This window comes from Taudactylus pleione, unplaced genomic scaffold (assembly GCF_031769625.1).
Source record: "Taudactylus pleione unplaced genomic scaffold, aTauple2 ptg001463l, whole genome shotgun sequence".
NCBI classification, from domain to species: Eukaryota; Metazoa; Chordata; class Amphibia; order Anura; family Myobatrachidae; genus Taudactylus; species Taudactylus pleione.
This window is the reverse complement of record NW_028285861.1, coordinates 1,121,060-1,143,222: the sequence shown is the minus strand read 5'-3', so window position 1 is coordinate 1,143,222 and position 22,163 is coordinate 1,121,060. Positions and strand designations below refer to the sequence as shown.

The 22,163-nt window shown below is 46.2% G+C and overlaps 1 protein-coding gene across 3 annotated transcripts in view; it reads right to left on the bottom strand.

Moving 5' to 3' along the window:
- Positions 1-3,740: 3,740 nt before the first annotated feature.
- The window catches only part of LOC148442557 (nuclear factor 7, brain-like), a 36,445-nt gene continuing 18,022 nt past the window's right edge, over positions 3,741-22,163 (bottom strand). Inside the window, exons 9-10 of one of the 3 annotated variants that reach the window (XM_088463818.1) lie at positions 5,994-6,110; positions 3,741-5,165 (exon numbers count right to left, since the gene is read on the bottom strand). In XM_088463818.1, coding sequence (XP_088319944.1) covers positions 4,603-5,165; positions 5,994-6,110 — 680 coding nt within the window. In that variant the 3' untranslated portion in view covers positions 3,741-4,602. Of the gene's footprint in view, positions 5,166-5,993; positions 6,111-19,124; positions 21,165-22,163 lie in introns of those variants that run through there. The other 2 variants (XM_088463820.1, XM_088463819.1) reach the window with 2 other exon arrangements.

The following is a 22,163-nucleotide window of genomic DNA, read 5'->3' as shown; positions in this document are numbered from 1 at the left end:
TTGAGGCACCCTGTAGATGCTGAGGATTGGACGGAAATTTGGGACAATGCCGCTGCCAGTTCTGTCTGCGTCAAAATTAAGGAAAATATTTATAATTTGCTATATCGATGGTATTCTGTGCCTTCGCGCCTGCAAGTAATGTTTCCCTATGCTTCAGATAGGTGCTGGAGGGGTTGTAGTGGCGAGGGCACTTTTTTGCATATCTGGTGGACTTGTCCCAAACTCACTAGAATATGGCAGGAGATTGTTGATCTCTCACGCCTCTTTGAGACCACTATTCCCTGATCCTCAGCATTTTCTTCTCCCCTTATATCAGAATAAGTTATTCCGACATATAGTGTCCGCTATGACCTGCCAGATAACAGCGGATTGGAAAACCCCTGATCCTTCTCCTATGCAGGTACTATTATCACGGGTTTGGTACATCTACAACATGAAATATATGACTGCTATTTTACGTAACACATCAAAATCTTTTAATAAAGTGTGCGGGCCCTTGGTTAACACTCCAAAATATTCCCTCTCCATTCAATATTTAACCTTTTTATTGTATTTAGATTGAAGGAATGTTTTCCTGTTTAGAGTTCTCCCACCCTTACCTCCCTTTATCTAATTTTGTTTTCTTTATGTTTTCTCTCCTTTTTCTTTATTATCTCTTGACAGTTTGCCACACCGTTGCTGTGAGATATTTTTCTTGCATTTATCTGTTTCTTTATAATTAAAAATGTAATCACTACATTATTGTTATATATTGCTACAATTTATATTCCATATGCATATTTTGTGCTGTAATTTATTTTTGAATATCTGTTTGTTCTATTTTATTGTGGTTTGCTAAATAAAAAGAATATTTAAAAGAAAAAAAAAAAAGACTTCCAGCGCCCTCTTTGATACTGTATCAGCTTTCTAGGATCTTAACCAAAGGGTCCTGCGTGCCACTATTGAAGATGCTGATGCTTTAGGAGCTAAAATTCCAGCATCTGCTGCAGCTCCTCCCAGATAGGAAGCCGCTTCCCATATACACATCCTCTGTTCTCTGGTAGCATGTGGTAGTCTTCCAATGCCCCCATCCGTTCTTCAACAGCTTTGGCTACCCAGGCTCCAGCTATAGCTGGATGAGTAACCGCTCCAGATGATAAAAATATTGCCTTAAGACAGGATTCAATTTTCTTATCTGTGGAATCCCTCAGAGAAGATGCTGATGGAATAGGCAATGTAGCAATCCTAATTAAATGCGTTACATGAGCATCCACAGTAGGAGGTACCTCCAGCTTACATACAGAAGCTGGGAAAAGGTACAACGATATTATTTTATTTACATAAAAACATTTTTCCGGGGTACCCCACGCATCATCCATAAGCTCAATGAGCTGTTCAGATACAGAAAACTGTCTTGACCACCTTCCGGTGGTTTTTAAACATTGGAGCCGTCTTACTATGAGCTGGTTCATCATCTTGAATATCTAGGATTGATTTAACCGCCCTCACCAAAGGACGAACATTCACTGTGGATGGATGGTCATCTCCCCCGAGCTAGACCCTGGAGAGGAACCCTGCGCATCATCCGATTCCCCTGATGATGTGTCTGAATCCATATGTTGAGCAGACTGATAAAAAGATAACTTGCACTTAGGCGCATTGGTGACTACCAGTCTGCTTTCAACATTAGATGGTGCCATACTCTGACTAGAATGCCTATAAACATCTTTCCAGGAAGGATGCATAGGAGGTGCAAACATAGCATTCTGTGGACACCCCATCCAAGGAGGCCCCGGTGGTGTAGTGAGGACGCGGACAAACCCGGGCCGCTTGCAGCGGCTTCTGGTGCGTCTCTGACACCAGAAGCAAGAACTGCCCTACGCGATTCTTCATAAGCGAGGAATCGCCTTACATGACATCTCTGTGCGTCTGGTTGCAGTCCAGGTCATGGCATTGCTGCTAGCAAGCTCAGCCACGACACGCCGAAATCACCAGCCCAGTTACTGGTGTTGCAGCCCGGTGGAAGTAGTTTGAGTCGCAGTATATACAAAGAAAAATGGTAGTTGCTCAGATCAGCTTAATTGCATAACACAGGTGCTTGTAAAGGGCGGGGTTTACTCTGAACACTTGCTTCTCGGACGTGAGCCCCTTTAATATTAGGGACGCCAGTATAGAGGAGCCTTGACGATTGGCCTGGCGCTTATTCATATATTTGCAAATATGTGTAACCAATACCTCTAAATCTCTATTATTATGTAGGATTTAAGTATTGTTTTTGCTGCAGTGTGCTGGAGGGCAAATCTCTCTTTTTTTCTGTGTTCTGAGTCGCAGTATATGCATCTTAATATAGACGCTTGGTACTACCAACCCAAAAAACATAAAAATAAAATAAAAAAAGATAAAAGTTTAGGACTGCATGAGCAGTCCTGTTACAAAGGTGTGTCTTTATCCTGTCGCACCAAACAAACAACTGAAGGCCTATGGCTAGGGTAGATATGGAGGACCCGAGGCATCCTGGGAGCTGAAACTTTAACTGTTTGGTGCCTGGTTCTCTCCAACCATAATATCCCCTATGGTATCCCTGTGGATCCCTATGGACCTTGAAGAACTGCTTAAAACAGGAGGTTCCCAAATTCTGCCATTACAGTCCAGGTTTTAAAGATATTCTTGAACACAGGTGATTTAATTAGCACCTGAGTCAATTTTATTTAACCATCTGGACTCAAGAATGGATATCCTTAAAACCTGGACTGTAACGATGACGTTTGGGAACTTCTGGCTTAAAATATTCCTATTTTTCCAGTTTTAATTGAGATGTATGCAGTTTAATTAGTCAGTGTACTCTGAAACTAAGCACAGAACAAATTGTTATTTTACAAATTGTTAAAGAAATTTATGACTCAAAGTGTCTGCCTTTTGCAGATACAGGTTGAGTCTCCCATTTCCAAAATGCTTGGGACCAGGGATATTTTGGATATCAGAATATTTTCTATTTTGGAATATTTGCATACTACAGGTTGAGTCTCCCATATCCAAAATGCTTGGGACCAGGGGTATTTTGGAATAATTGCATACCATAATGAAATATCTTGGGCATAGGACCAAAATATACACACAGAATGCATTTATGGGTTACATACACCTTATATAGACAGCCTGCAGGTAATTTTATAAAATATTTTCAATAATTTTGTGGCTCAAACAAAGTTTGTGTACAGAAATTAAATATTTTATGTTTCATATACACCTTATAAAACACAGCCTGAAGGTAATTTTATACAATATTTTTAATAATTTGTGCCTTAGACAAAGTGTGTGTACATTGAACCATCAAAAATCAAAAGGTTTCATTATCTCAGCCATGCCAAAATAATTCCGTATTTCGGAATATTTGGATATGGGAGACTCAACCTGTATTATGAAATTTCTTGGAAATGGGACCTAAATCTAAACTCAGAATGCATTTATGCTTCATTTAAACCTTATACACATAGCCTGCAGGGAATTTTATACAATATTTTCAATAATTTTGTAGCACAAAGTTTGTGAACATACATGAAAGTAATTTATGTTTTATATACACCTTATACACAGCCTAAAGGTAATTTTATACAATATTTTTTAATAAATGCATTAAACAAAGTTTGTGTACATTGAACCATCAAAAAACAAAAGGTTTCACTATCTAAGTCATGCTAAAAAAAAAATAATTCCGTATTTCGGAATATTTGGATATGGGAGACTCAACCTGTATAACAGTGAAGCACAACTGTGGCATTTTTTCTACAATGAAAATTAAATAGTGTTCGGGATGTTCTTCCCAGCACTGTTACACAAGTTCCCACAAATGTGCTGCACTTGTAGGTTACTTTGCTTTCAACCTTCTGTCTTGTGAATCCCAACTCAATAGTATTTGTCTAAAGACTACGCTTGCCATAAAACCTCTATCGTCCTAGGGTCTGCATTGACTATCGCACCTAAACATAATGAAAAAAGTCACAGACAACTAGACTGCCAATTATATTTGTCAACTTTTATTAATATTATCATAACAGCAGTATGGTGGCAAAGGAGGGACGGCCTAGGTGAAGAGTCAGTTTGTGTGGTAAATACAAGCGGATACTCAACATAAGAGGATGGGCCCAAGATCCAGCCCAACCTCACCCAACTCGAGAGGAGGGGTGGGGCAGAGAAAGCCAACAGACACCTTCTCGGTGCTAAATCCGGGAAGGATGGTGGCCCACTGCCCACCCATCCCCAACTTCAGGTGCCCTATCACCCCATGAGATCAAGGAGCCCCCCTGGACCGGTGATGCCCCAGTCACCCACACTCTAGTTGACAGAACCCCTAACACCTCAGGGTACTTACACACCGACCACACACCAACCAGGCTGTCCCACCAGCCACCATACCTTCTAAGCCTACAAAAAGTTCTAACCTATAACTAAAGACCTACCATCCTCCAACTAATGATAAGTTCAGTATATATAAATGCTATTTTCACATATATCTATCTAATATATATATATATATATATACACAGTGTATATATATATATATATATATATATAATACAAATATAATATTATGTCAGGCTAGACCACATAAACCCTCAGTTTTTGTTATAGGGTCCTTAGCCCACAAACCAGATCAGAGATGAAGATGGCCATTCCCCTCTCAGATAAGTGTACTCCATCCTCTTTGTACAAATTGGATTCCTTCACACATAGTCGAGGATGCCTAATGACAAAACCACTACCCAACAGTATGGCCTTAGTCACTACAGAGTTGATTCGGCGATGAACCAACTCGATGGCAGGGGTGTGGACAGCCCCCTGCCAAAAAGGCCGTTGCACTATGTCAGACCACCCCACTCTAATGAAAGGTAGCCTTTTTTTAATCTCCAGGATTTCCCTGCCGATGGAGCACCGCAGGTCAAGGCAAGACCTGGTTGTAATATCATTGCCCCCTGCGTGGAATATAATAAACAGGGGGCAGCCAAAACTAACCACAGTGTCCCAGAATAACTTTAACGTGTTCTCCCAGAGGAGACCCATCTGGCCAATCCATCGGACGAAATGTAGCTCCGGCCAATTAGAAAAGGACCGACTGTCGACACTCTGGGACGCCCAATAAACATACGAGTGTCCCAGGAACCAGATAGGCATCGAATCCAGGTGGTAATCTGGCAATTGAAAAAAGTGAAAACAAGTTAACATGTAATAACAACACATGCCATTTATACATATACAACGCCTAACTTGCAACTGTAATACCAGGTTACACCAGTCCGAGATGAAAGCGAATTGGTGAATGGGTGTACTAATTATGCAAGAACAGTGTATGTGGATAGCAAGGGGGGTCCTAGACATCCACCTGCCCAGGGCACGAACCTCCGCATCCAAGTAACCTGCTGCAGGGTTAATACGAAATTAAGGCGAGACAATTCTGCAGGAGATAACCCCAAACCTAGGATGTAGCGTTTCGAGATACAGCTGAACTGATACTTGGTAACCGAAGACCCGTCCCGGTATATCAACCAAGATCCACTCATATTAGGTATTCGAATACTATATTTCTGCGCTAGCCGGTCTGGGCACGCGTCCCTTCTCTGAGATCGATGTAGGGAAACCCAACTACCCCTGCCCAACTGATCAGTCATGGAGGGGCAGTCGCGAGGACACCACTAACTCCCCCACCAGAAATGCACCATGGTAAGCCATGGAAAAAGCCAAACTAAAATAATAATGCCTTGTATTGTGAAATGCAAACGCAATGCATTCATTGACTCAAAAGGGGGACATCAATTGGCCTGGGCATATCTGGTAAAGAAGGATGCGCCCTGGACCAACCCTTCAATGCCCCCAATATCAATAAGGATTTTTTAAAATCCTTTTCCCCATGCAAGCGCAAACAAGAAGATAGGCCAGCCAAGAACTTGCAAACAAAAACCTGCGACTTGCCCACCTGATAACAGCACCACATAAATGACATAAGGAACGTTTGCTCATACCTTCATTAGATTCCAGACCCATGAAGGTGTCCCACTCGACCAGTGCTGCCCGGTAAGCACCCAAGGTGACAGGGGCCAATGATTTCAGGGCTAAATCCTCCAATCCGGCTGTGTAACCTGCCAGACATAAGAAGGTCATAATTCACCAGACGCGGTTGCTTCTGGCGCCAAGGCTCGAAATCCTGGCCAGCCAAAACACAAGGCATAAGCAATTGAGTGGTCTACCCCCAGCACATGCTTAGCTTTAAATTCAATATTAAACTGAAAAAAACAGCACAGCACAACGTAAGCCTATAACCAAAGTACCGGCAAAGCAGAAGTCCGTTGATTGCTGACCACCTACACCACTCCCAGATTATTGCACCAAAAAATAATAGATTTGTTCCTCAGTCGATCAGACCAAAGCCCAAGATCGACCATAATAGGAAAAGGCTCCAAGAGATGCAGATTCACAGTCAAACCCTGTGCATGCCACTCCTCTGGCCAAGGGATCTCCGGGAATTAGCTGGCAGAACACAAATTACACCTCCTACCTGATTATACCACATCTGTAATTGGCAACAGAAAACCATGCTTGAAACCTTCCCTTAAAAATACAGCATCTCCCCTGTGCGGAATAAACCCTAAAGCCAGATCTCCAATTTCTGAGGCCATAACCGACGTAAAAGCCCTAATTAGAGATAGCAGCTTTCAGGGCCATTGAACTCAGGAGTGCAAAGGTAAATCGACCAAGGACCGTCCATCACCTCATTATCCTTCACACCTTATTGGCCAGTACCATAATGCCAATCATAACCACCCCTTGTCACAGAGCTCTTCCATACAGACCGATGCCCTAGAGGTTTACGCCACTATGGTCATATAAAATGTCCTCCGTTAACTTTCCATGGTTTGAAGCCCACCATCTTGTTCTTTTCCTCAAAGGTTGCCCTGACATAGCCTGAAGGAATATTTTGGGTCATTATTTTGTTTTTGGATGAACCCTTCACCAAGTTTAGACCAGGGGGTATTGCATGGTGCTGAGAAATGCTGTGACAGCCCTTTCAGTTTAGAGCGCCAGTCCCCAACTCAGGATTGAGCAGAAGAGCCTTCAGGCGCATCATGCTTCCTCCTCCATGTCTGGCGGTCAGTGTCACAGAGATTTATTTACTAGGGAGTACATTTACTACAGTGAGTTTTTAGAAGGGAGTTTTAGAAGAGATGTTGCCCATAGCAACCAATCAGATTCTACTTAACATTTAACTAGCACCTTCTAGAAGAGAATAGCTAGAATCTGATTGGTTGCTATGGGCAACATCTCTTCTAAAACACTTCTAAAAACTCTCACTTAAGTAACTTTACCCCTAAGTTTTGGATTGTAAGTCAGCACTTCCAGGTGTGTTTAAGCCCCAAATTTAAAAAAGGGCAATGCTTTTAATATTAAACACCCATCGCTATTAAAAGCATTACCCTTTTACATTATGGGCTTTACCATGCAAATAAGCCTGTTAAATACTCCCCCACACTGAGGAACCATCCTTTCGCTCACTCAACAGCATACTGTACAAATACTCTTCATTGTGAGCCAAAGATTTTAGAGTTTGGTTTAACAGACCTCCTTCCAGTTTCCAGCAATCCACTAGTATGAATACCTAATAATCTATACACCCTAAATGTTGCTATTTAGTGTTGTAAGTCGCACAAGAAATAATGGCTATCCAGACTTTTGAGTGTGGTTCCAAAGCACAAAAAGTTATTATTCACATAAAAAGCATTTAGTTACACGCTGAGATTGAAATACAATTAGCGCAAAAGATTATACATAAACAAGGTACAGTCGATACATACGAATGCGCACCGGTCCCAGTTACAGTCATCAATCCAGAAGCCTGCGGTCATCCAAGAAGAATGGCTACTGACTGGGACACAGGCTATATAACCTAACAGATCATGATAACAATGTAGACAGACAAACATAATTCCATTGGTTCTTGATCTTGGTCTTTGTAGTACGCTGTAGTTCATAGGACAGTTCACTAGGGGTATGTCCCAATTCTCCAGATTACATGGTGTTCCTATAATTGATTTAAACTAGATAGAGACACTGCATTACAGTGTATACATTCTAACCAATAATTTCCTATACTCCATAACCACCGAACACAAGATGCGACTCCCTCGCTGATAGATTCAGATATCTAGAAATAAATAGTGTGTCAGGTTAGTAACAAACATGCCATGTCTATCATGTTGTATACCATTAATATCAAATATACATTTTACATCATAATTAATAACTTTAATATAATATGAGATATGGTAAGAACTTACCTTTGTTATCTCTATTTCTACGAAGTCCATAGGGTTCCACAGGATACCTTGGGTATAGGTGATGACGTCAGGCATCGGGCACCATAGAGTTAAAGTTTTCAGCCTCCCAGGATGCACTAGGGTCCCCCTCCTATACCCCGCCCCCGAGCCAAGGCATCTCAGTTACGTACCAAGCCATAGGCCGGAGGAGGAGAAGGAAGAGAGAGAAAAAAGATCTGGACACACACAAGAATCACATTCTCACCAGAGGGAGATGGAAAAACCGGTGACCAGAGTAAAGCCCATCTGGCAGCACAGGTGCGACAGGGTGGGAGTCCTGTGGAACCCTATGGACTTCTTAGAAATAGAGATAACAAAGGTAAGTTCTTACCAGATCTCATATTTTCTACATCAGGGTCCATAGGGTATCAACAGGATACCTTGGGGATGTCCCAAAGCAGTATCCTTCAAGGGTGGGGACGCTCCTGTGCTGAAAGGAGAATCCGCCGCCCGAAGGAAGCATCCTGAGAGGCAAAGGTGTCAAACGCATAATACCTCACAAAAGGTATGGACAGAGGACCACGTGGCAGCCTTGCAGATCTGGACTGCAGAGGCACCACGTCGAGCTGCCCACGAAGGACCCACAGACCTAGAGGAATGAGCCTTCACAGAAGAAGGAACCGGAAGGCCTTCATGAAATTGCCATACGAATCCAACCTGCCAAAGTTTGCTTTGAAGCAGGCCAACAATTTTTACGGAAGCCAAAGAGGACAAACAAGGTGTCCGACTTCCTAAACGAAGAAGTGCGGTCAACATAAATCCTTAAGGCCCGCACCACGTCGAAAGTGGCCTCACCCACTGAAAGGTCAGGTGAGTTGAAAGTCGGCACAACGATTTCCTCGTTGATGTGGAAACGCTAAACAACTTTGGGAAGGAATCCAGGACGAGTGCGCAGCACCGCCCTGTTCCTATGAAAAATCAGAAAAGGGGGTCTACAAGAGAGAGCCCCTAAGTCAGAAACACGTCTGGCTGAAGCAATGGCCAGAAGGAAAATTGTTTTAGCTGTCAGCCATTTAAGGTCCACTGAGCCCAGTGGTTCAAACGGCGGTCCCTGGAGAGCCCTCAGGACCACAGCTAAATCCCAAGGCGCCACCGGTGGAACAAAAGGTGGCTGAATTTGTAGAACACCTTGCATAAAGGTGCACACATCAGGGATTGCAGCAATCCTACAATGGAACCAGACGGGCAGGGCAGACACCTGCACCTTCAGAGGCGCAAGGCGAAGCCCATGGTCCAGTCCCGCCTGTAGGAAAGCTAACACTCTAGACAGACGGAACTCCCGAGGAGCATAACCTCTCGGTCGACACCACTGGAAGAACGTATGCCACACACAATGGTATATCCTTGCAGAAGATGGTTTCCAAGCCCTTACCATAGTTTGCACTACCGAGCTGGACAACCCCCTGGACCTTAACATGGCCGTCTCAACAGCCACGCCGTCAAAGACAGCCGAGTCAGGTCCGGGTGAAGACAAGGACCCTGTGACAGTAGGTCCGGCCACAACAGCAACTGCAGAGGAATGTCCACGGACAGCCCCTGGAGGTCTGAGAACCAGTGCCGCCTGGGCCACGCGGGAGCTATCAACAGGAGCGTACCTCCTTCCTGTTTGAATTTACGGATTACCCGTGGAAGAAGGGAAAACAGAGGAAATAGATAAGCAAACCGGAACATCCACTGGACGGACAGAGCATCCACCAGAGACGCCTTTTCGTCTCTTGTGCGAGACCCGTACACCGGCAACTTCTTGTGTCGTGACGCCATGAGGTCGATCTCTGGAAGACCCCACCTGTCCACCAGAAGTTGAAAGACGTCCTGGTGCAGAGACCATTCCCACGGATGAACGTCCGGGCAACTGAGAAAGTCTGCCTCCCAGTTTAGGGCTCCCGGGATGAATACAGCTGATATGGCCAGGAGATTGCGCTCCGCCCAAACCAGGATTCGGGTTCCTCCTTGCCGATTTATGTAGGCCACGGTGGTGGCGTTGCCCGACTGGACCTGCACGGGGTGACCTTGGAGAACCCGATGTGCCTGCTGGAGAGCTTTGAAAACCGCGCGGAGTTCCAAGATGTTTATTGGAAGCTCCATTTCCGCGTTTCCGAGTCCATCTGCCCTGGAACAAGTGTGGACCTGTGACAGCTCCCCAGCCCCGAAGGCTGACGTCCGTTGTCAACAGGACCCAATTCGCCACCCAGAATGGACGATCCTTGTTGAGATGGGTCGTCTGCAACCACCAGGCTAGGGACAGGCGAACCTCCGGAGTGAGCACCATCGTCTGGGATTTTAGACTCTGAGGCAGTCCATTCCATTTGGACAGGATCAATTGCTGCAGAGGTCTGGAGTGAAACTGGGCATATTCCACCATGTCGAATACTGACACCATGGAGCCCAGTAAACTCATCGCCGAGTGCAGAGACACCCGACGACTCTTCAGACAACTGCGCACCCTCAACTGTAAGGCAGAGATCTTTTCCCCAGTCACAAAGATCCTTTGCTGTCTGGAGTCCAATAAGACTCCGAGGTGCAGAATCCTCTGAGACGGGATTAGGCTGGACTTCTGCCAGTTTAATAACCAGCCGTGCTGTTGCAGTACCGCAATTGTCAGGTCCAAGTGGCGCAGAAGGAGCTCTGGAGATCCTGCTACCAGCAGAAGGTCGTCCAGGCACGGCAACATGCGGACTCCCTGCAGCTGCAGGGATGCCGCCATGACCGCCATAACCTTAGTGAACACACGTGGTGCTGTCGCCAGGTCAAAAGGTAACGCCCGGAACTGGAAGTGATCGTTGCGGATTGCAAACCTGAGGAACTGTTGATGGCGTAAAAGAATAGGGACATGCAGGTAAGCGTCCTGTATGTCCAACGACACCATGTAATCCCCAGGTTCCAGCGCCAGAATGATGGACCGTAGGGTCTCCATCCGAAACCTCGGCACCCACAAGGACTTGTTGAGTGCTTTGAGGTTGAGGATCGAACGGTACGACCCATTGGGTTTCTGCACCAAAAATAGATTGGAATAGAAACCCTGGCCCCTCTGGGAGAATGGAACAGGCACTATAACTCCAGCCTGGAGCATAGTGTGCAAAACCTTCCGCGGTTCCATGGCTTTGTTCCGGTCTGATGGAAGACCCGTGGTGAAGAATCGGGATGGGGGCCTGTGCCGAAAGGAGAGGGCATACCCGTGAGAAACCACCTCGTGAACCCAATTGTCTGTCGTGGTTACCGACCAACACTGGGCGAACTACAGCAGGCGGCCTCCCACTTTGGGATCCCCCAAAGGGAGGCCCGGACCATCAGGCCGCAGGTTTGTCATCTGACTTAGGGGCCGGACGTCTGGTACTCTAGGCCTGTTTCCGGGGCTTGGCCGATTTTTTGGGGCCAGCCTGTTGGGGAAAAGACTGGGCTTTAGGCCTACCCTGGGCCCTGTAAGGCCGAAAGGATGACGTACCTGAACTGGAAGGAACTGCAGCAGACGGGAGACATGCAGATTTGGCTGCCGCCAGCGTGGCTAAAATTTTGTCCAGATCCGGACCACATAGGACTTCTCTATTATAAGGCAAAGCTTCCAAGCCCTTTTTGGAATCAGCGTCCGCCTTCCAAGATCGCAACCATAAGGTGCGACGAGCAGCTACAGCTGCCGAAGAAATCCGAGAAGTTAGGGTACTGATATCCAAGGCCGCTTCATTGATGTAAGTGGCCGAATCCCGGAGATTGCCTACCAACTCGGTCTGTTCAGCCGAACAGTTGGAATCCAAAGACGCCTCCAAACTATCCGCCCAGCGCTCCATAGCCCTGGCTACCCAACAAATGGCCATAGCCGGTCTGGCTGCCCCCCCCCGCGAGGGAATAAACGGACTTTAGGCAGATCTCCACCTTACGGTCCGTAGCATCCTTCAAGGAGGACATGGGCAATGTGGCACTTCGGACTAGGCGTGTCACATGAGAATCCACCTGTGGAGGGGATTCCCACTTAGAAAAGTAATTGTCCGCAAACGGGTAAGCCACTGCCAAGCGTCTCTGAGGCTGATACCGTTTACCAGGGTGTTTCCACTGGTCTACTAACTGACCCGAAAGAGGAAACACTGTGACGTCACCCTTAATAGCCTTAAAAAAGGCATATTTTGACTTGGACACCGGAGGATCTTCATCCTCAATCACTAAAGCTGTGCGGACTGCCCGAATAAGTCCAGGAATATAAACCTTGGACTTAGCGTCCAACTCTTTAGTACGGAGAGGTTCTTGGTCAGAAAGATCCAGAATCTCCCCATCATCAGACGTCACGTCGTCATCCTCATAAGGAGCGGACAGAGCCGCCACCGGCCGCTTATGTGGCCGCAACACAGACTCCCCGTGTATCACGTCCGACAAATGCTGTACAGAACTTGTCAGTGAATTAACCCACGCAGGCTCCTGAGAGACCTGGGGAGGGGAAATAGGGAGACCGTGTGGTACCATCAATTGTCTCGGGAAACCCTGCATGGGTGACGACACCACTGACTGCTGGGACAATCCAATCTGTGAAAACGCAGGCTGCAAAGCTAACTAGCCCACTAGGGTTGTAAGCGCTTTGGCGAAACAAGCCCAGGGCGGTTCCTGTACCAGAGCCGTGACAGTAATTGGCCGCGCCAATAAATAACACTGTCGACATAGCCCCTCCGCGTTACCCTCCCCCTCCGCTATTGGTACCTTGCACGTAGTACACATAAGCTGGAGAGGAAAGTCACTCAGACATGATGGTAAGTATGTGACCCCTCTCACTGATACTTGTTAGTATAGTGGGAGAACCACCCTGCAATCACCGCACCGCAAGGGCTTTAGCAGAAGAAGATCAGGGACAGTGAAAAGGCTGACAGTAGAAATGAAAGTACAGGCAGCAGAGCTAGCAGAAGTCACATACAATGCAAATAAATCAATTCCTGCACTATCAGCGCTGATCCTCAACTACGCAGACACAGAGCCTGGTAGGACACAGCGCTGCATACACAGACCTGTAACCAACGGAGGAGAGGTATGCCGGGGGACCCAGACCGCGATGCCACCGATCATCAGCGTCCAGCAGCACTCACCATGCTTCAGCAAAGACGGCCACCGAGGAGCAGAGAGGAGGCCGGCCTGGGGGAGGAGCGCTGCCACAGGGCCAGTCAGCAGATGCAGAGAGGGCTGTGTGCAGCGGGGGAGGCGCCGGCTGTGTTACAGGGAAGGCGCGCTCCCCTGGCATGCAATTAACCCCTGGGACGCTGCAGCGCTACCACTCAGCCGCGGTCCGCTGTCCCAGGGGGGTAGTCGAAGCGCAGGTTAGTTACCTGGCTCCACACTGCAGCCAGTCCCCAGGGAGCCCCCTGCCTGGGGACTCTGGACCATGTGCTCAGCAGGGAACCACCGCGGGACCCCGCTGCTTACCTGCTGCCCTCTTGAATCCGGCCATGGTCCCAAACATCTGGGGTCACCGCTAGCTGTGACCCCAGATGCTTACCACCATCCCCAGATCAGTACCAGCGTTCTGGTACCGACGGGGGTGTAGGGAAGACAGCATGGACTGTCCATGCTGTACTTCCAGATGAGCAGCCACAGCTGCTGCGAAGAAAACTTCAGGGGCTAATCATTAGCCCCCCTCTAAACAGGTGCTCCGACTCCGAGCCGGGCACCAACGAAACTGAGATGCCTTGGCTCGGGGGCGGGGTATAGGAGGGGGACCCTAGTGCATCCTGGGAGGCTGAAAATGTAACTCTATGGTGCCCGTTGCCTGACGTCATCACCTATACCCAAGGTATCCTGTGGATACCCTATGGACCCTGATGTAGAAAAACCATAATGTGCAGGAACCTTTTATGAGTGCGTGTATATTTATGGTTATATGTAAGGATGCGTTGTGTCTACATGCAGTGTAAAAGGTGCGCTGTGTGCCGGGTTTGTGTTACAGCGCAAAACATGCGCTGTGTGTTTCTATTTATAATTGTAACTGTGTATATATATATATGTGTGCACGCATTGTGGATACCCATGTGATAGTTTATTTCTTTATATTTGTCAACCTATACTTTTTTTTTTTTAAACTTCCAGCAGCTAATCACTTCCCTGTGTGCAGTCAGATTAGCCACTAAAATTAAATTTCAATTAAAACTGGAAAATTAAGGGTGTTCTAAAACTTTTGACTAGTAGTATAGATGTTTTTTATACATATTTTCCACATTATCCTCAGTTTTCTAGATATTTCTTCAATTTTGCCACCTGGAGTGTATATACTAAAGTACAGGTTTTTAGAGGTGGAGGTGTTGCCCATAGCAACCAACCAGATTCTAGCTATTATCTTCTAGAAGGTGCTAGATAAATAAGTAGAATCCAATTGGTTGCTATGAGCAACATCTCCACTTTTGAAAACTCGAACATTAGTAAATATACTGAAAGTTAGTTACGTGAACACTAGCGCACAAACTTTTCAGGTTCCTTATATAAATGATAGTGAAAAAAGTGATGAAACGTTGCAAAAAACACACCCTCCTGATAATAGCAGGTGGCAGCAATCTTCCAATGATCCGTGTGGCAAACGGGGAAATTAAGGTGTTGAAAAACAATGAGAGACGTGTGCCTAATAGTGTGGTAATTAAGGTTTTATTTAGTAAATATACCCCTTTGAGTGGTCTTTCAGTATCCCTGACAAATCACTTTGAGCGCGAATATGTATTACATCCATAAGAGACATTGGCCCGTATTCAAATTAGAGGCGAAAAGTCAGAAAGGTTTCGCCTGTCCAACTTTCAGCCTCCTTCGCCTGTTTCAGAGGCGAAAACTTTTCGTGCGCGTCCCTACTTTCCGCCCTATTCAATTTCAAAGCGAAAACGGAAGTCGGCGAATGCGTAAAGGGTGGAAAGTACTGTCCGATGTGGGGAAATCAGTCTGTAACCCCCCCCAAAAAAGATGCAGTAACAGGGAATCAATGTAGATGTGTACTAATAGCCCTAATAAAAGTGTTTGGGTACTTAAGTCGTTGTGGTGAAGAATGGTATAAAGAAGTATTTTTTGTGAAAATAGTCGTCAAATCTGGGGCACATGAAAATGGGTGCTAGCATATTTTTCTGTCTCCAAAGTGAGCTTTTACAAAATGTCAAAAATGCTCCTGCAATCCCCAAACACCTGAACCAGCCTTGCAGACCCCCCAGAAGTCTATTTCGCTAGTTTTTATGCTTGTCCCCCCACTACTTTTTCACCCCAAAAATGAATACTTTTTGAGGTGTTCTCAGTTTTTTTTTACAATTAGGCCTTTGGGGGACTGTGCAAAGGGTTCTGGGTCATTTCCCCACATTTGCACCCCAAAATAAAGATTTTGCCCTTCTTTTCACCTGCTATTCTTCTTTTTTGCCTATTACATTGCATGGAGTTTCCGCGTAGGCAGAATCCGGCTGGAATTGAATTTGGAGAGAAGTTCCAACCAGGTGAAAAGCGGCAATAGGCAAAACTTTTTCACCGATTACGGCTTTTCGCCTCTGATTGAATACGGCCCATTGTTATTTTAGCGCAGGGGTGAGGAACCTTTCTCCTGCTATATAGAGCCCAGCCCCACAGGAAAATGAAAAGACTCACCCAGGCCAGTAGTGTACGGTTCCAGTCCAGTCTCCTCTCCCCCAAAATAGCTACAGCACAGCAGCCAGGCAGCGAGGGATGCAACAACAGGCACAGACACCCACTGTCTCACTCAGGGCCTCATTTACGAACAAGTTTTATCACCAGAACGAGTGATAAATGTCACTGTGTATGATAAATGCTGCTCCAGCCAATCAGCCCCTAAATGTCATTTTTCAAACAGATGACAGTTGGAAGCTGATTGGCTGTCATCTGGTTGAAAAATGACATTTGGGGGCTGATTGGCTAAAGCAGCATTTATAAAACTCGTTAGTAAATGGGGGCCTTAGTCATCAGTCACTGGGTGTGGGGGTGCACCAGCAAGGCTCCCTCCCTCAGAATCAGCAGTACTGTATTTCTATCAATTGAAGACAGCCTGAGGGCTGCCCGCCTCCGCGTCCCACACCGCTGCACCTCTCCGTCCTCCTCCGCTTAAGATGTTTGCGGGCGGGCGAGGACAGGCTGGACGGCGCTGCGTGACTTCTGATGTCACACCACAGCGCCGGGCAGTGTCTTAGCCGAGTGCTCAGCGCTGCCTGTCAAAAAACAAAGAGAGGGAAGAGAGCCGCAGCTGGCTGGGCCTGAAAAAATGGTCTTGCGGGCCGCATATGGCCGGCGGGCCGGAGGTTCCCCATCCCTGTTTTAGCTCAATGTTTAACAAAACCCTTCTTTAGTGATAGCGTCTCTCAATGCATTTATTCCTGTACATTATTCTGCAGGCTGACTCTTGTTTGAGGAATGTCAGAATACAAGAAAAACTTTTTGAGCAGAATGGCTTCCATCACACACTGCCGAAATGTTATTATACTGCAATCTACTATCCCTTCTCTCCACCTTGTTCTAGGGGGTCTATAAAAGAATCTTGTCCCTAGTCTAATTATCTGGACATTAGTGCGCCATACTAAGTACACCCCTAAATGAAAGGCTTACCTCGGCTGTTTGGGACCAGGGTGCATCCTGCCATCTCCTACATGTGTACCGTTGGGTGCACACTAAACGATGTGTACCCAGTGCGATGTCTCATGCAGCTGGCTCCAGCGGGGTGCCAACATGGCAAGTACGTACACACTTCCTGATGCCGGGAGTGACAGCGTGCCGCATTCGGCAGCATGGCCCCCGCTGACGATAGCACCCGTGGGGCGATGTTGCTTATGACGCGCGGGAGTGCGATATGTTGTTCAATCTGCCGTATCAGAAGACATACTGTCCAGCGTGTACCCGGCTTAAGAAAGGCTGTACAGTAGACAGTCAGTAACAAATTGATTACTGCGCTAGGTGGTAGAGTACCTGAGAAAGTCCCAGACAGGAAATAGGGACGAAACGCGTTGACCTTTACTCCAGCCGGGATTGAATCTAGCCACTGCTCATATCAAATCAGCGGACATTGCTGCATGCTTCATTTGAGAAGCTGTACCGAAAGGACCACTTGCTGTATTACGACATCACCGCACTGCTGTGTTTAAAGCCGCGGATTCCGCGATCACGCTCCAAACATCCCCGTTAGGACACAATCTGTCCGCTGTGGGTAAAGCCACTACTCCAGCAAATATCTTCCAGTCTTTCCCCGCAGGACAAGTGTCGGAGAGAAACACCAGTTAAATCACGCCAGCCAGCGGATAACATCAGACTGGGTGAACGGAGACCAGCTGAGCGGCAGTTGGTTGGGACTGAGATAATTACATCACAGTGTGCACTGTGACGCCCGTACACACGGCTATTCTTATTTACAACCTCATACAGAAAGTGTGTCTATTTACAATAAGAACTGCTACAGTTACGAATCCAAAAGACTTTGGACTTGGCTACAAATTTAAGTTACATATGATAACGAGCCTGCATTTATATCAACTGTGGCTTAGATCCCTTAAAAGAGCACGGCTCTAAATCTCGGTGCTATTTCAGCTCCATTCATTTATATATGACTTTTTAATTTCTAACTTTTAATATTTGTTTACTGTGTATGTGGATATATGCCGCTTAATACTTTTTAGCATTGCAAGTCTAAATAAAACCTATTATGGTGTTTTTAAAACGGGCCTCATATTCATTAATAGAGAGCGGATTTATTACCAAGGGATTTTATTAATGTAATCTACCTACCACCAAGCGCAGTAATCAATTTGTTTGTGAGGTTTTTCTTTTGCGGTCTGAACACGACCATTATTACATGCAGCAGGTGCTGAAAGGTGTTTTGATATATTCAAACAGCGCCCAGGTGCAGGGACCGGTTGCTTGTTTTATATTTGTTTGTACAGCAGACAGCGACTCCTCATGATGTTTCAGCTCACAAACCGCTTGTATACAGGAAACGTTCAGGTAATACAGATGGTTGTTGCCAGAGTGATTAGATTGGTACCTCGCAGCACTGGGGACACAACCAAAGGGGGCTTTGTATGCTCACGGTTCACATGGCTTCCCCCTACCCCCACACCCTCAATACACATAGATGTAGTTTAATTGGATTGTGACCATTGACCTGTGTGTGGAAGAGACTCGTGCTGGTTACACACTAAGATGACAGATCGGTCAGCAGACTGCTCCGTCAGAGGGGCTCATTTGTTACCTATGCACTTACCAATCGGCCACTCAATGTGTCCGGGCTAACCTGGACGGACATATAAATTTGCCCCCCAGTTGTGATGGCGGTGGCCCTGTAACCGATGTAGCGACCGTTACTGTACGCGCAGCCGGAGCTCAGCTGTGCCGACCGGATAGTTCTGAACAAAGGTATTCACAGACATATCGCAGCGGCTGGGCTGCATAGCCAATGCCCGATATATCTGCAGACGGGTGGTCAGATGATTGTGGAGTCATCAGCACTGACCTTAGGGGAAATAACCCTGCAAACTTTATTGTTTTATTCTTTACAGATCTCCCGAGACTTCCAGGAGGACAGTTACACTGTAGTGTTAGAGACAATGTCAGGTCTGAAAATAATGCATTCAGCAATTGCTACCCGAATAGAACTACCCCTAGTGCCAATAGCGCTGAGGCTCTTCCCACACACGATGCCCCATGTGCTGGACACAAGAGCATCTTCAGAGTGGTTATAGAAAACGTTACATTGACTCATTAACACAATTTCTCCATAGACCACTTTAGTAAATGAGCAGAGGGTGCTGTGCAAACATTTCCATATTCACCCCAAGTACATATGGGCAGACATTTATAGCAGGTAAGTTTTATTTCACAAATTAAAAAAAAATTAATATACAACAGGTAAAAAAAAATGCAGGATAACATTCACATATCTTGGGGGAAACCGTAACAGAACACACTACAAGGGTGACCAAAACAAATCGCTTCAGTCAGGCAATAAACTAGAATAGATTCTAAACCACCTCCCCCCCCCAAAAAAAACTACTAAGTAGCCTGATGGAATGTGAATTGCTCCTCTCCTACCCCATGTAGCCGACTAGAGATCAACTATGTACAAGGCGCAGGGCCTCCGCATTACGGCCAGAATCGTGCAGGAATGGAGACAGGTAGGGATACAGCTTCTCAGTGAAGGTCGCATTGAGTGTGTGGATGACGGACATGTCATCCGCATTGTAGAAAGATATTTGACCACCTTCATAATCCACATAGACGCCGATTTTCTTAGGTTTGGAATTCAGGACAAGGGTCTTGGAAGGAGACTCGAGGGCCTTGTACACATTGCCATTCCTCAGCCATATTGCCCAGTACCCGTTCTTGGGGTTCAGCTTGATCTTACTCTTACGGTTGCTGGACTCGCTGGCCATGCCAACATCCCAAGCGGTTTTATCTCCCACATCTACCTCCCAGTAATGGCGGCCTGACTTGAAACCCTCAGATCCCAGCACAAGGATGCACTGGCTGAAACGTTTGGGATTATCGGGGAGAGGGAGTTTGACGTCCCCATATTTAACACTTGTCAACCCATCGGACAGTATCAAGTTGGGGTGCGCTGTACTGGGGTCCAACAACATTGGAGACAGATCTGAGGAACAGAATGAATAGCGAAATAGTCAAACATAAGAATGTAGTTTAGTAGGCTGAGTTATGTGAACACTGAAGCCTGAGTTCAGACTTTGGGGTGTCGGCAAGGAGAAGCGCATTGGCGTTAAATTATTTAATTCATATGGCCATACGTTGAAGCAAGAGGATCAGTTGTGAGGGGAGACACTACACTTCGGAAGCAGCGTTGGAAATTTTAGGAAAGGGGTATGTAATTGTGTCTATAAATTTAGCTCAAGATAATCATGGCAGTTAAGTGAACCCTCCCTATAGCACCAAATGATCTTTACAGCTAGAACATCAGTACAACACATTATATTATACCACAGCAGAATTCCATCCATAATTCCAGAATGCGGGAACAGACCAAAAAAAAAATTTTTTAATTTAATTGGGCGACAAGAAAAGCAGTGCCAACCTCAGCACCATCTTCATATTTAAATTAAATGGGATAGGAAAATAATTCAGTGGCCCCATTCTTGGCATAGCGCTGACCTCTCCCTGAGATGGAGACCAGGTCCTCCCCTAAGGTAGAGACAATCTAGCCAATCTTTCTAGGGGGAATGCCAGCCAACCGCTATTGCGCATATTTAGAGGCCTGCTGAGGAGCACTGCTTCCCACCAACTCCTGGTTTCACGAACCAAGGTCCTCTACCAACCTGTAGGCCCCTTCCCCCTCGTATAAAAAAGAACAGATGTCCTCTATGAAAATTTCCAAAGCCTCGTCCGTCAATTGGACCCCATCAGGCCCATAAAAGGCTTCATTCTCATACCTCAAGCGTGGGTGCTTGATGACCTTACCACCCAAAGTCACCACCGAGCGGGCTATGGCCGCGTTCACCTTTCTCCTCACTCTATCTAAAGCAGCGCCCCCTTGACCACCCCTCCAAAACCTCCTGGGAACGATGTCTGACCACACAACTCCTACTTGCGGCCAACGTGTAAGAAGCATCTGCAGGTCAGCTTTCATGGATTTGATGAGCTCAACACCCTTACAGGTGCCTAATTCGTTACCGCCTAGGTGTACCACCACCCAATCCGGGGTCTCCCACGTCTCCTCAGCCCTGGTTAGACATTCTAGCAAATCATTCGACCTCATATCTCTGGAAACCAACCACCTCACCTCACTTGCCCCCAACATCTCTGCAACTCTACCAGCTGCCTGATGTCTGCTGGCCCAGTATATGTAAGAGTGTCCCACAAGCCACACCCGACATGACTTCGTGAGTAAACCTGTAAGGAAAAGGTTCACATGAAATTAACAGTCTATAACAGTCACAATACTTACAGAAACAGCCCATCAGGATGGGAACAAGTGCTTTTGGGTGACCCATATGAAGATGAAAAATACGATTTTTACTCACAGTAAAATCCCTTCCTTGGAGTCCATCTGGGTTATGCATAGTGAAGGGTGGAGTCCGATACTAGCTAGTTGAAACTGGCTCCTCCCACCCCCTATATAACCCCTCCCCTTCCACCGAAAGCTCAGTCTACCGTTTAACAAAGCCTGAAAAAGACCCACGGAAGAAGTGAGAAACCAGAGACCACCATCTAGTATGAAACCAAACAAAAGAAGGACCTCGGCATCCCCCAGATGGACTCCAAGGAAGAGATTTTATGGTGAGTGAAAATCGTATTTCCTTTTTCATCCTTCTGGGGGATGCCTTATATCTGGGATATACCAAAGCAAGCCAATTTTGTAAAGGTGTACGGATGACCAGGAAGCCGGAACAGTCACATTCAAGGACAAATATGCCTGCCGAATCGCAGAAGTGACAGATCTAGCGATGGATCCGTTTGAGTCAGGCCAGCTTCTTTATGGTGCATCAATCAACACCTACAGGGAATCCTTATGCCTCAAAGACGCAGTACTGTCCAAGTAAATGCGTAACGCATGTACCACATCCAACAGCGCTAAGGAAGAATCTTCATTAGTTACTAAATCCTGGCGAAAAGCTGGCAGAACAATATCCTGGTTAATGTGGAAAGCCGATATCACCTTTGAAAAAAAGGATGGTTTAGTGCATAACACTACCCTATCCTCATGGAAAATGAGATTTACAGGAAAGAGCTGCTAACTCAGATACCCTTCTGGCCAAGGCCATGGCCAAAAGGAAAACAACCTTCAAAAGTAAGATATAGCAAATCTACAGTTTCCAAAGGTTCAAACGGTGCCTTATGAAGAGCCTCCAAAACTAAATTCAAGTCCCAAGGAGGAATCGGCAGTACATA